Genomic DNA, 14,467 nt, shown 5'->3' with positions numbered 1-14,467 from the left:
GGTTTCAAGCTGCTCTGCCCCCCCCCCTTGGGATAACATCGGCCATGCAGTCAGCAGTGAGCAGTCCTAGATTAGAATTTGAAAAGGTACATAATGCAGTCATAATACCATCGCTGAGGTGTGTGTAGCGCTCTACAGTTTGCAAAGCACTTGTACATGCATTAGCTCATTTGAGAAAAGTGCAGGGCATTACTTAAGTACAGAAAAGTATAAAGAAGCCAATAAAATTCATCTGTGAATCCACCGCTCAGAGAAAACCTTTGTTAACATTGTAAGGCCTTCCCTTTGGTCTGTTTCTGTGTGGGGTTGGTTGGTTTGTCTTTTTGCTGTATTGGAATCATACTGCATATGCATTTTTAGGGCCTGCTTTGTTCACACAGCGTTGTATCTTCCACCAGCTCATTTGATCCTCACATCCATCCGCCAGGAGAGAAGTGATTGTGTTGTGAGATGTCCCTGGTGTGAGGTCCAAAGACTGGATTCACAGTCCAGACGGCTGCTCTCTAGCTGGAACTGGAAGATTATGGTCACCTTCTGAGCCTCGGTTTCCTCTTTCGTAAAACGGAGATCTGTGCTGAAGGATTAAATTAGTAAAGCAATGCACCTGATTTAGCACTACACCTGGCGCACAGTAGGTGCTCAGTCCATATTAGAGCACAGGTGCAAGGCACCAGGTTGATAATAAATATAATATTAAAGCTCAAGGAAGGCATCTATTTGGTCCAGAGTCCAATAGACTCTGACGTTCTATGTCTGACCTCATACCTGCTGGGCTTTCCAGAGTACCCAGTGTGCTTGGTAAATGGCAATGTTACCTAGATCCTATCCATTAAGCACTGTGATGGCCACAGGTGACCTTGGGATGTGGCTGCCACTGAACCACATTGGGACCATAAAGTTCATAGATGGAGGCTACTCATCCCCGGGGACTGCTGGTAGACCCTCCCAGCTAGGGCAGCCATACTTTGGTAGCTCCAGGAGCATTTTCATTGATCACTGTTCCCTTTCTTAACATGCTGTGGCTCTGAATGCATCCAACAGAGTCTTGCTGGGCACTCAGGATGCACTAGGCGTTCTGGGTTCGGGGGATTCAGAGGTGGACGGGATACGGTTCCTGCCTTCAGGAGCCCACGCTATGGGCACTTTCCAGAAAATGGCTCTTGGAGCTATTTACCTTGGAATGTCATTTTCCCCAACTCAAGGGTACTGCCAGTGTAAGGCTAAGGGCGAAGAGAGAACCCCATAACACATGCGTTTCTCATGTTCTGGTCACTAATTTCCTTTCTCATATGATGAGGATAAACAACTTTTTCGAATCCTCATCAAAGACAGACCCTTCGCTCCACACGCAGGTGTCTGGCCGTGCTCACACATGGACATGCGTACACATCCTCACACACTCCCTCTCTCTCTCCACTGGACTGGAAGCCATGCACTCTTATCGACATATTAAGAATACAACACGAAACAGGTACCCCCAAACAACCCTGCTTTTGCAAAGAACTTGACATTTATTCTCTAAAGGGCAGTAATTGCTTGTTTTCTTCAGCAGGGTGGGTGAGAAAGGGAAGGTGGGTGTCGGTTGGTTCCGTTTCCTCCTGGCAGGCAACACTGTAACGTCCAGGCATATTTGAGTCCAAGGAGAAAGACCTCGGGACTCTCTCTGACACTCATGAAACAGAAGGTGACCCAGCTTCATCTAGCTCCTCTTCCCCTGCCCTCCAGACCCTGCCACGCCATCTCCTTCAGGTGACGTTTCAGCAAACATCCACCTAGGTGTCTCCGGGAGCCCAGGAGTCTCCCTTTCCTAATTGTGATCACAACCACGATAATAGATGACATTGTTGAGTCACTCCAGACCCTGTTCTCTTCATATGCAGCATCTCCTGGAATCCTCCTGCCATCCCGTGAGGTAGCTACTGTTATTATCCCCATTTTACAGGTGAGGAAATTGAGGCTCAGAAGGGTAAAATGATTTACCCACTCTCCCAAGATTTCACGGACAGGATTGGGATCGAAGCAGTAACCTCAGCCTCTGTCCTGTGTGTGTTTCTTGACCTGAGGCTAAACAAGCATCTTTTCTGGAGAGGCAGCTTCGTGGTTCAGGGACAGAGACCCAGCTTTGACCTCCCTGGGTGACCTCAAGATCTCCAAACAGTTTTCTCAACTGTCAAGTGAGGGTTTGACACATGCCTCACTGGATGCCTCTAAGGAAAAGAAGTCAAGCACACCTAGCACCTTGCACGGAGCCCGGCACATGCTTATTTGGTGGACACAACCTTTTCAGCCGTCACAGACCCTCAAACTGCAAATATAGGAGCAAACGATGGGCGTAAGAATGACAAGCTTCTATGCATAACATTAGAGGATACAAAAGGGAAATGACACGGACAGACCTTAACTTCAGTGACGGCAGCCTTCCTGTGTGCGGCAGGTATTTCTCATGCATATTGAGCAGCTGTCCTGCGGTGGGAACGGTGCTGGGGACAGTGGTGAAGTGTCACAGTCTCGCCAAGGAAGTTGCTCGTAAACAATTTCAGTTCAAACCAGCAAGTGCTCTGGTGGAATTATGAGTTGAGTGCTCTTAGAGCACAGAGAAGAAATGGACTAGCCCTACCTGGCAGGGCCCATAAAGGTTTCACAGAGAAGGTGCCATTTAAGCTGAATCTTGAAGGTAAATAGAAAGTCCTTAGGTGGGGAAGAGTGGGTGAGGTGAGGGAGGGTGTGGCGGAGAGGGAAGATGGGCCAAGTCACGGAGGTGTGGGAGGGAAGGCAGGTTTGGGGAGTAGAGGGGAGACCGCTGGTGTAAGGCACAGTATGTGGGGATTGATGGGTCAGAGGGAGAGAGTATATGATTGTGAGTGAGGATTTGGGTTGAGTCCTGCAGGCCAGAAGGCGTCACCCGGCTCACAGGATCTTAGGCGGAATGAGAGTTCCAGTTCCTAGCCTTGTATCAAGTAGTTACCCTGCTGGCATAGAGGGAATCTTCAAATAGGCAAGGACATCGAATTGCACTTGAAAAGCTGAAGGTTATCCCTGATTGCATCCTTTTTAAAGGTTAAAAATGTCCAGGATAGCTGAGAACGTCTCATAGATCACTTGATCGCAACCAATTCCCCGAGTGGCCTTTGGGAACATATGGGTGCATTTGGAGTTGCGCACAGCCGTCTGGAGAATCCTGCGAACATTTATTGGGCTGGAAGCCAACCCCCCGCCCGTGGTATGTGGGACAGACTCGCACAATGAAAAGGTACCCCACACAGAATGCCTGTTGCACTGCCTGTTATCTACTGGTCCAAACCCATAAAACCTCAGTGGTGTACAGTGCGAAGCGTTTATGGATGCAGCTCTGCTGATCTTGGCCAGGCTCGCTCATGTGACAGGCAACGGGGAAGACGCCACTCTGCTGCAGCTGTCTCTCTTCCCCCCAGCGGGCTCGGGCTAGCCAGGCATTTTCCCAAGAAGCATGCACTTCCTCTTGAGCCCTAGCCTCAGGATTGGGGCATCAGTGCTTCCCCCTCCATTCTGTCTGCCAAAGCAAGTCACAAGTCCAGCCCAGATTCAAGGATTAGAGAAATCGGCTTTGCCTCTGTCGTGGGCAGACCAAAAGTCACATGACAAAGGGGAAGGATATGGGGGAGGGGGCAATGAAGAAACGAGCATTTAATGCAGTCAGCTGTCAGAGCACACATCTTGAGAAATAATATCATAGCTTAACCTGTCAAGGCAGTGGTCTTTTTTTTTTTAATAAATAAATTTATTTAAAAAACAAAACACTGCAACAAAATATTTTTTAAAAAAGAAAAGTCTTTTTTCAGGAATACAAACACAAATATTACAACATCAGCATGGTTCTAATATAAAGCAAACTAAAATTTACCATGATTTTGAACTACTGGTAGAGAATAGAGAAGGGTAATCCATTTGACCTTAACAGTAAAGTCATTGGAACTGTAGACAAAAGAATAATCATTGCATATCGCCTAGTTCAAGGCAGTGGTCTTAATTGATAGGTCATAGAGAAGTGAGTGAATATATTTTCTTGTTGGTTTAGAGGTTTTATATATATATATGTATCTTTTTGGAAAAATATTCTGTTGCATTCAGCTCTTAATAACTCTAGTCATGTAAAGTTTAATCTATATTCAACTATATGTCATCATGTGATGGACAAGGTTCGTGTAACAGAAGAAATATTGGAAGCAACCATGTGACCTTTGGCACTTATTTTCTTTAAATAAGTTTTATTGAAATACAGTTTGCATATGATAAATCCACCTGTTCTGAGTGTACACGTATTTTCACAAATGTGTACACCCAAATAACCATCACTGTGATCATGACATAAGACATTCCCATCACCCGAAAAAAGTTCTCTCCCGCCTATTCCCAGCCCATCCATTCTGCTACCGCACATCCACTGATTGAATTTCCGTAACTGTCGAAGTTCTTTCACTTGTTCATTGCAATTTTTCACCTATAAGGCAAGCATAGTCAGTCACACCTGCCTGGGAGGGATATTGTGTATCGGGCAGCTGCTTATCGGCAGATCTGGAAACCTGTATGTCTGCATCTGCTTATGTGAAATGCTAAGTTCCTAGTTCCCTGTTAGCAGGACAGCTCGCTCTTTCACTAGTCGGGGAGGAAGGAGAATAAGGAGAGGTAAGTAAAGAACTCCCACAAGCAGATTAATAAAGTCAAAGACGTCAGAGCGTTAGAAGAAAGGGAGAAAAAGAGTGGGTACTGAGACTGATTAAACTTGGATGAAATTAAAAGAAAAGACGTTTTGTTTTGTTTATGGGTTTGCGTTGTTCTTCTTTGCAATACCTGGTACAGAGATTGAAATCTGTAGCTCTAGAGAGAGAAAAGCATCAGGTCACACGAAGGTACTGCTCAATTTGGTTCCCGTTACTCTGTTCTTAGACGGTTTCCACCTGTTATTTGAAATGGTTGTGCTGGGTCATGAAGGAAAACGTTTTTTGTTTTGTATAAGGACTTCGCGGTTGCTTATACATTTGTCAGTGCCACCACCATCACTGTCAGCTCAGAGGGTCTCATTCCTCAGAGGGTGAGGCAGCTGCCCTTTTATCGTCACCTCTTGGAAATCAGATTAAATTGCAGAGGAAAATGAAAACAGCATCCTGTCCTTCTCTTGATTGGCCCATCAATAAGGTCCGACGGGTACCAAACTCAGGGGAGGACAGGGCACAACAGGCAGGCCCCCTCGGGGATTTTCTTCTCGTTTCCAAGCCCTCTTGCCTACCTTTCAGCTCCAGAAGCAGCTCTCTGAGCTGGATGAGGACGACTTGTGTTACGAGTTCCGGCGAGAGCGTTTCACCGTCCACCGAACCCACCTGTACTTCTTGCACTACGAGTACGAGCCCACTTCAGACGACACGGACGTCACCCTGGTTGCTCAGCTCTCCATGGACAGGTAGGCAGACGGGCCCTCCCCACCCCCACCACAGTCCCCCTGCTCCTGCCCTTCACCCGGTCGAATGCAGAAGGAAGAGCTGGCCTCACAGGCTTAGCACGTTGAAGCCTGGTAAGGTAGGGCTTATGTCTCATCCCCTCTCCAGCACTGAAAACCAAGGGCTCCTGTCTCTTGATGGTGCTGCTTGTTTGTGAGGATGAAGAACTGATTCTACAAAAATAGAGCTCTACTCAGATTACCTCAAGGGAAGGGGGAGTGTGTTATAGGGAAACACACGGACTGGACCCACAATTGCTGCGGGAAAGCAGTTGCTGTTTCTTTTCCTTATATGCGTGTTGATACAAGCACCATTCCTGGAGCCTCTATCAGGAAGTACTGACGTGATCCCTGCCCTCATGTGGCTTATGGTCTGTTGTACTGATTCTCAACCTTGACTGGGGACAAACTGAATCACCTGAGGAACTTTTAAAACAAATTCATGGTCAGGTTCCATTGCAAACCAGGTAAGTAAGAATCTTTGTGGGGTGGAGACCTTGAGTTGTTTTAAGTTTGCCATGTGCAGCCAGCATTGAGAAAATGGGACTAGCGGTATAAGAACAGTAAATAATTAAGTCAAGTGATTATAATTGTGATAAGTGCTTTGAAGGATGAAACACATATTATCAATGTCAAGTGAGGGACCTTCTTTAGGTAGCATGGTCAGGAGAGGTCTTTCTAAGGAGAGGACATTTCTGCAGAGGCTTGAGGATGAGGAAAGGAGGTTAGGTATGTGAGTTGCCGAGAAAAGTTTTCCAGGCAGACAAAATAGCAAGTGCAAAGGCCCTGCGGTAGGAAGGGCCTTGTGTATTCAGACTCCTGATAGAAGATCAGTATGACTGAAGCTTGAGAGGGAAGTTGCATGAGGTCACGTTTATAAACATTAGAAACTCATAAAATATTTGGATTTTTTTCTAAACGTGGTTGAGAACCTATTGTAGAAATGTACACAGAGTTTTATGCCGTAATGTATATTTTTGAACACACCTCTCTGGCTGCCAGGAGGTGAACGGATTCAAGGCCTTTCAGGGCTCTGCAGTTTTTCTGTACCTGGCCGTCCTACGTGCCTTCTGAGGACCTCGGCTAAGCAGCTTCCTCTTTGATTTACTGACGTCCACGGTGGCTGCCCTTGCCCCGGTTTCCTTCATGTCATTCCCCCTCGACTCCCACAATTAGGAAGGGAGTTTGACGGTCTCATTCTGTCTTTGAGCCCCTTTGGAGATGCCTGTCCAGCCTATGGATGAGATTCCATGGGGTCGTTTTTAGGATGAAATGAGTTAACGCCTATAAAATGCTGAGGCCCGTACCTGGCACACTTAGCAAGTGTTCAGTAAATGTCACCTGTGATTAGTCGTGAGTGATTGCGGAATGAGTGAACAAGCAAAGGAACAGCACTGGGGCACGAAAAGGTTCGCAGGCAGCCAGCAGTCTGGCAGTTCGGGAGCGTGAGGGCAGCCCTGCCTCCGGAGGCAGCAGGGATGACGCGTGCTGAGGGCGGCCGTGGAAGCGGGTTCCTTTTTCCTTTGTGAGTCCCCCCTGCTCCTTAGCGAATGACGGCTCACAGAATTAAACGGCTTCATGGCTAGCGGTTTCCTGGAGATGCACAGCCTCCGGGACGCCTGTACGGAAACTCAGAGAACTTGCTGACCATAACAGGTAACAAAGACCAAACGGGATAAAAAGGACAAGCACAGAGCTTCGGGCACCAGCTGGGTCCTTGACCTGCTGTGTCATCTCAGGAGAGGTCTTTCCTTCCTGTGGCTTCACTTTTCTCATCTCCAAAATCCACGTGATTGTGCAGCAGATACCCTGTAAGCATCTGTTAAAATCATGTGCCCCAGGCTCTTGTGGGGCTGGGACTACGTAGGAAGACCCCGTTTCTGCCTTCAAGGAATATGTAGTGTATTCAGAGTTCAGACCATGTGTTCGTTTTCTTTTTTTTTTTTTTTTTTTAATTTGACAGTGTCTGGGTCAGGAGTCTGGATATGTGTTGGCAGGTTCTCTGCTTGCGGTCTGAGGCCTGAAATCCAGGTGTTGGCCGGGCTGCAGTCTCATCTCGGAGTCCGAGTGCACTTCTAAGCTCCTTCAGGTTTTGGCAGAATTCAGCTTTTAGGACCGAGGTCCCCGTTTCCTTGCTGGCTGTTAGCTGGGGTCCTTCTGAGCTCCTGGGGGCCACCCTCAGGTCTTAGCCGTGTGGCCCTCTCAGCACAGCAGCTTACTGCTTCAAAGCCAGCAGGAGAATCTCTCCAGTCTGTTCTATGTCGTATCACGGGAGTGATATCGCATCGTATTCCCAGGTTCCGCTCGTACTCAAGGGAGGGGTGCCACAGGGTGATACACCGGGGCAGGGGCAGGAGTCTTGGGGCCAGCTTAGAATTCTGGCTGGCACAGGCAGGGAACAGGTTCTGACAACAGAGAGATGCTCCAGGAGGAGCCCCTGTCCTGGCCGGGGCAGAGAAAGGAAGAGAGAGCGTATGTCCCCGAGGGAGGCTGAGTGGACTGACAGTAGAAGGTTCGTAGGGAGAGAAGGAGCCCCCTTCCAGCCCCCAGGTAGAGCGTGCAGCGTATCCACAGGATGGAGAGGACGCCAGGCCCTCTGGGGGCCCCCACACGGTTAGAGCTTAGGTAGCTTGTGCCCCGGGTGAGGGTGAGGAGAGCGAAAGATCTCAGCCAGGTAGGCAGGGCTTGAGGAAACCCGGAGAGGTGGGCAGCCCCGCCAGCTCAAACCTGCCAGGCTCCCAGTGAGGCTCCATGAGGGACTGACCTAGACCAGCGTCCCGAGTCACCCCTCCCCTTCCTTATCAGCCTAGATGTACACACCCTTCCCCACCAAGCACAACAGCAAGTCACCCGCCATAACAGTCGCCCTTTACATTTATTTTTCCTTCTCCTCTATGCCATTTAGAAAACAAAACCTAATCCTTAATATTCATGCTGCATGATGGTCTAGATTGGTGTTCTGTTCTCCAGGCAGCATAAATGTATCTCAGTCCCCTCAGACGAGGCACCGGAAGCCCAGATCCTAGGATCTGGCCAGGTGAGTGAGCTCCAGGTGATCCCAGGCTCCCATCAGAGCATCCTGGTTTCCCTTGGTCACTACGTTCACGACTGCTGTTCGTACATCCAGCTTGTCACCAAGATATTCTTCATCAAGATCGGTAGCCAGTGGTTACCTGCAAACTCAGGTGAAAATGTGAGACCCCCTGGGAAAGCCCTGGGACATACTTACATTCAGTCAGTACTTGCTAGATCTGTATTCTCTGACCACAGCATCTGCACATGGTAGGTATTTAGGAGAGAGAAAAGTGATGTAGGGGGAAAAAAAAGAGAGGAAGACTTAGGTTCAAAGTCGAGTTGCACCACTTCCTAACCATGTGAATTGGGGTAAGTTATTCAGGCTATTTGAGCCTCACTCCTCTTACCTATGAAGTGTGGCAATAATATCGTCCAGTTCACAGATTGCTGTCTGGGTTTTATAAAGTAAGATGCTGGAAAGTGCCCAGTGATTAGCGAGTGGGCCAGGAATATTAGCACACTTTCCTTCATGTTTTTCACCTTTATGCTGGCTATAGCATTTGCTACCTGGAATTTACAAACAATTAGAAGACAAAAATTTTTAATTGTTAACTCAAATCCATCCTTATGTATACACTTGTGATTAACAAAAGAATACAGACAGGACAGAGCCCCTCTTTCTGTGGCCAGCCCAAAGCATACAGCCTGGGCTGCAGGAAACCAGGCAGGACCTCCCCTCCCAGCCGGCTTGAAAGCAAGCCCCGGCGCCTCTCACACCTGCTGCAAACACTAACCTCAGACGCCTTCCCTTCCGAGCACACGCATCCCCTAGCATGGCGGGTGTGTGATCCGCCTAACACGCTGTGACAAGTACTGCCATCCAGACAGTGCCTCAGAGAACCCAAGGAACTCCACATCCTAGCAAGAGACACTTAGCGGGGACATAATCAAAAATGATAAAGCAGTCGCACAGGTGGATAAAGACGGCAGAAATTCCTCCTTCCACGCCGCCATCCCACATATCCAGTTATGATGCGGCAGGCCGACTGGGGCCGGTTGGATTGATTTTTAATTGAAGAAACATTTCGGGTGTGTTTGTAAACCTTTGAGTCAGAAGTAGGCCCTACGTGAGTGCCACAGCGAATTAGGCGAGCCAGCATGCAGGCTCCCGTGCCCAGCTCCCTCTAGAATTCCGTTCAGAAAGAATGAACGTTGGTTGCCTGCTGCAGCTGTGGAGCCAGGAGGGCTGGTCCCCGCCCAGGCGCTCGCTCAGGAAGCTTCCCTCCCATCCCAGCAGCGGATGAGAATGGTTGAAAGGACAAAGCGGGCTGCCTAGGAGGGATCCTGATTGCAGCATCCCTGCCACCTGGCCGGGAGACTCTTGCTCTGTTTCCTGCTCCTTGGATGAAGTCCTTGGAGTACCAGCTACAGTTCCAGGGAATCATGTGGCTGATGGGCCTTCTCTCTGTTTTCTGCAAGCGGGGGAAAGACAACATGAGCTGAGCTCACGGGGTCCCATCCTGTAGGTCCCATCCCTCCTCCGCTGGCAGCACAGCATCTTCTGGGAGCTTCTAGAACACAGACACACGGACCCCATCCCAAGCCTGCCGAACAGGAATCTCTACAGTGGGTCCCAGGGATCTGTGTTGTACTAAGCCTCCCAGGTGATCCTGAGCCAGCTGAAGCTTGGAAAGCATCGTTCTAGAGAGGGAAAGGCACTCCTTTCCCCATGTAACAGCCAGGGCGATCTTCATCTGGTCACATCATGCTTTCTCATTGCCTTTAGAATAGTATTAGAGCTGTCCACCGTGACCTTGAAGGCCCCATGTGACCCGGCACCTGCCCAGCCCCCAAAACCTCCTCTCTTCTGCACCTCACGTGCCTATGTGCCATCCACGCTGGTCCTGTTTCTTCTTACTTGAGCGTGCCAAACTCTATATCCCAAGGGCTCTTCCCTCTTCTTGGAAAGCTTTTCACCCAGGCTTTCTCAAGGCCAGTGCTTCTCATCATCCGGGGTTCACACTGACCTCTCCTGCAGGCCCGCCCTCACCGTCACCCTTTATACTGTTTCCTGTTCTCTTGCCCCTCTGGCACTCGGTTCACTCTGAACTTATCTTGGTTTGTTTCTTTCTTCTCTCCAGAAGGGCAGGAACCTTGTCTTTCTCGTTCGTTCTGGGGCTCAGGACAATACCTGCACACTGCAGATAACTCACTGGATATTTGTTAGAGGACCACGTGTTTCAAAGGGAGGAGTTGAACCTGAGGAGGAAATCACAGCTGTCATGTACGAGTGCACGTCGAGCTTTGTGACGGACACTTGAGAGTCATACGTAAGCAGGCTGTTCCCACAGCGGCGCTCGCAAGGTTCCAAGAGCAGCTCCGGGCAAGCCCCACCGAACAAGCACTTTTCAACGCCCCTGCTTGTGTCATGGACCAAAGCATGTCCCATGGCCAGCCCAGAATCAGTGTGGCGGAGGGTATTACCAAAAGGTGTAGCTAGATAGAGAAAGAGGAATTTGTAGCCATTTTGTCATCGACAAAGGTATTATTATCCCCTCTCTGCATATGTGGAAATGGAAGCTCTAAGAACTACTGTCACTTGCCCAGAGATACTGACACAGGTCAGAGTTCAAACCCGGCTCTGCCTGAGCCCAGAACCCACAGTTGCCCTCTGGACCCCGCCGCCTGCCTTGCTCTGTGTACCAGATTGGAGTCGTCTGCCTTGTAGGGAGTGGCTTCCCCGTTTCTGCAGAGGCTGCTTGGCCAGCTGACATTCTAGAATTCCTTCCAACCCCAGTCTTTCAGGTTTCGAATCAGCCATCTCCCTGCCTGCTCCCTTCACCTACACAGACTGTCTGGGGCTTCCTGTCTCAGTAGGACTCCCTGGGGGAAGCCCTGCTTCTTTCTAGGTCTTCCAGACATATCTCTGGCCGCTCCTGAGCCTCTGCCCTCCTCTTCCCAGCATGAAGCGATGGCGGGCTCTGTGGGGGAGGGGAGAGGGCATGGGACAGCATCAGGACCTGGGGGTGGGGGTGGGTCCTCGTGTCAGCCCTTCCTCTCGCACACGGTGTGCTCCTCAGCGGGTCATGCTCTTCTCTGAGGCTGAGGCCTTTCATCATAACAATGTTATAATCAGACTAAAAATCTCAAAGATTCTTTCCAAACGGGTAGGAATTACCCATTTTTTGAACTAATCTTTGTCTCTTGAAACACTGTCCGTTGGCCCAGGTCCTTGCCGTGCCAGATCCTTTGTCTCCCTACGTAAGACACCAAAGAAAGACTCCGCGCAAAACTCAACAGGAACTGCACAGGGACAGACCTTGGGGAATAGGGGTGGGGAGAGACAACCAGGAGAAGGACAGAGAGGCTGGGGGATCTTGGACTCCAAGAGAGACCAAGGAGAAGGAGAAAGGACTAGAGGGGAGCTGACACCAAGGTTAGAACACATTTCTGTTGGGGGAAACAGGTGATGAGAAGATATTTGGGGACATCTTTCTCAGCCTAAAACCAGTTCATGTTGAGTAGTGGTCTGGACCCCTGGCACTGGGGTCAGACCTGGGTGCTAATCCAGCCCCTCCACTTTGTAGCTATGTGACTTGAAAGAAGTCATTTCACCTCCTGGAGCTTCCTCACCTGTAAAACAGTGATGAGAATCTCCACTATGTTTGTAGCATTACTGTAAATGTTACAAATGACAACAGCCAAAATGTGTCGGCATGCTGTGAGCAACAGGTGGTAAATGGTGGAGACTTACTGTATCGTGATGACACTTTTTGTATCATCATCATGATGATGAACCTCACTCAGTTTGTCTGTTTGACTGTTGTTCGGGTCCTGGCAGAGAGCTTGGTTTTTAGGGAAAAGAGAGACTGGAGCTAGTGGCAGAGAGACAGAAGGGGCTGTGCCACGATTCGTTTTCACTCAGTGAGTTTCTTTGGAACATCTGGCACCGTTTCCTGTAGAGTCTGCACGGATACGATGTTTGTCACATCAGCAGCCCCTTTCTCCTGAGAACCCTAAGTATTTTGTGTCTCTGTTCTCACTCTAAACGTTTCGCAGAGCTGGGAAGATGGGGCTGGACCAGGCAGGGCTTGCTCCCTGTTAGGAAAACTCAGACACAGAGTCCAAAACCAGGTCAGCGGGAGAATCCACAGCAGAAGCTGGTCTCTCTTCACACTCGCTCAGACATGCCTCCTGCAACTACTCCCTTTAGCAGCTCTGACGTCCACATAGTAGAAAATCATCCTTGCCCTGTACTCCCCAGATCTTAAAGGATTGGTACAAACATCTCTCTCATCCAAGGGCAGAGTCCTCCCATTTTGCAGACAGTGCAGCTGAGGTGCAGGTGGGATCATTCAAAATCCCAGATTCTCAAGAGCCCAGCAGAAACCAGGGCCCTTGTGGCAGAGGCCGAACACAAATTTCAGTGAAATCAAGCATTGTGGAGAATGTAGTGCCTCTTTCAAAACTGCCTGGGGTCAATTTGATTAACAAGTGCTATAAAGTATGAGAAGTGGAGGGCATTTTACCCTGATGCATATCTTAATCCTCCTTAGTGAAAGAGGAAGCAAATCCTCGGAAATACCAATTCACAGAATTACTGAGAGGAAACTGAAAGTCCATCAGGAAAGCCATTGACACAAGATAGGTGTGCCCATTTTCTTTTGGTTAGAAGCATGGAAATGCATGGAATCTATTTCCTGGTAATTGTCCGAATAAAGTGGGCATTCTGACCAGGAGACTGCTGATTATGTACCTCTTGCTGGGTAGGGAAAAATTGAAATAGGCTTTTGCTGTTTCTTAACCATAAATTTTATGTACCAGGCACTTCTAATGCTTCTGGGGGGTGGGGGGAGGGAACATTTTTATAGATTTCTCTTCAGACATTTTTGCAGAACCCTCTCGGTTGGGAGCATCTTTCGTTTTTTTCTCTGGGCTCTGTTCCCACCCCACCCTCACTCTCCCTGGCTCAGCGCCTCTCGGGTAGCCTTGCAAAATTGCCTGGCGCCCTGGAGCAATAAGCGCTCTGAAAAATGAAGACACCGTCACCCCAGGCTCACTTTTGTCCCCAGCGTTCACATATAGTTTCTTTTTCCTTGCTTTTGCCAGACACCCAAGAGTATTTTCTCCTCACTGTCTTCAAAGTCCTATCCAGAAACCTAGCCACACACATTTGGTGCAAGTCCAAGAACCAAAGCTGACTGGACATCTAGAGCCTCAACTCTTTCATCAGGAAAATGGGGGAAATGACAGATGGGGCACGGGGTTTGGGGGAGAATTATGTGAAGTGTCTGGTGCATAGTAATGAGTCAGTAATTGTGGTTATTATTACTCTTGTTTTTACTTGTTTTAATGCTCCTTGTAACTCATGGCCTCAGTTTGGCTAAATCTCCTATGGCTGGTCCCTGGTTCAGGAGAGTGGTAGGGCTGCTGTACACCTTTGCTGAGGGAGAAAGAAAGGTATCGGAGTTTTAAGCTGGAAAGGGATCTTTTATATCATTTAATGTATTTTTTCCCACCCACTATTGAGAAGAGGAGTCTGAAAAGAAAAAGCTTAGTATAGTGGGATGTGACTCTCTCCATATCACCCCTCTGGTTGGAAGCATTCAAAAACTAGACACAAAAAGGTGAGTGTTGGGGCTTCCCTGGTGGCACAGTGTTTGAGAGTCCGCCTGCCGATGCAGGGGACACGGGTTCGTGCCCCGGTCCGGGAAGATCCCACATGCCGCGGAGCGGCTGGACCCGTGAGCCATGGCCACTGAACCTGCGCGTCCGGAGCCTGTGCTCCGCGACGGGAGAGGCCACAACAGTGAGAGGCCCGCATACCGCAAAAAAAAAAAAAAAAAAAAAAAAAAAAAAGGTGAGTGTTTTTGTGCCCATTTTATAGATAAAGGAACTGAGGTTTGGTTACTGGCCTCCATCACACAGTGATTAACATTTAGAGCAGGGGTTTGGATTTGGAGCTGACTGACCAACTGTGGA

General features: G+C 48.9%; 1 protein-coding gene across 2 annotated transcripts in view; it reads left to right on the top strand.

Annotated features, from left to right (window-relative positions):
• LARGE1 (LARGE xylosyl- and glucuronyltransferase 1) overlaps positions 1-14,467 on the top strand; it is a 582,916-nt gene that overhangs the window by 536,577 nt on the left and 31,872 nt on the right. For both annotated transcript variants that reach the window (XM_067010062.1, XM_059081736.2), the window contains exon 11: positions 5,271-5,434. In XM_067010062.1, coding sequence (XP_066866163.1) covers positions 5,271-5,434 — 164 coding nt within the window. The remainder of the gene's footprint in view (positions 1-5,270; positions 5,435-14,467) is intronic.

Source organism: Kogia breviceps, chromosome 12 (assembly GCF_026419965.1).
Source record: "Kogia breviceps isolate mKogBre1 chromosome 12, mKogBre1 haplotype 1, whole genome shotgun sequence".
Classification (NCBI taxonomy): Eukaryota; Metazoa; Chordata; class Mammalia; order Artiodactyla; family Physeteridae; genus Kogia; species Kogia breviceps.
Note: the sequence above shows the minus strand (reverse complement) of the source record. Positions and strands in the feature narration are given on the sequence as shown.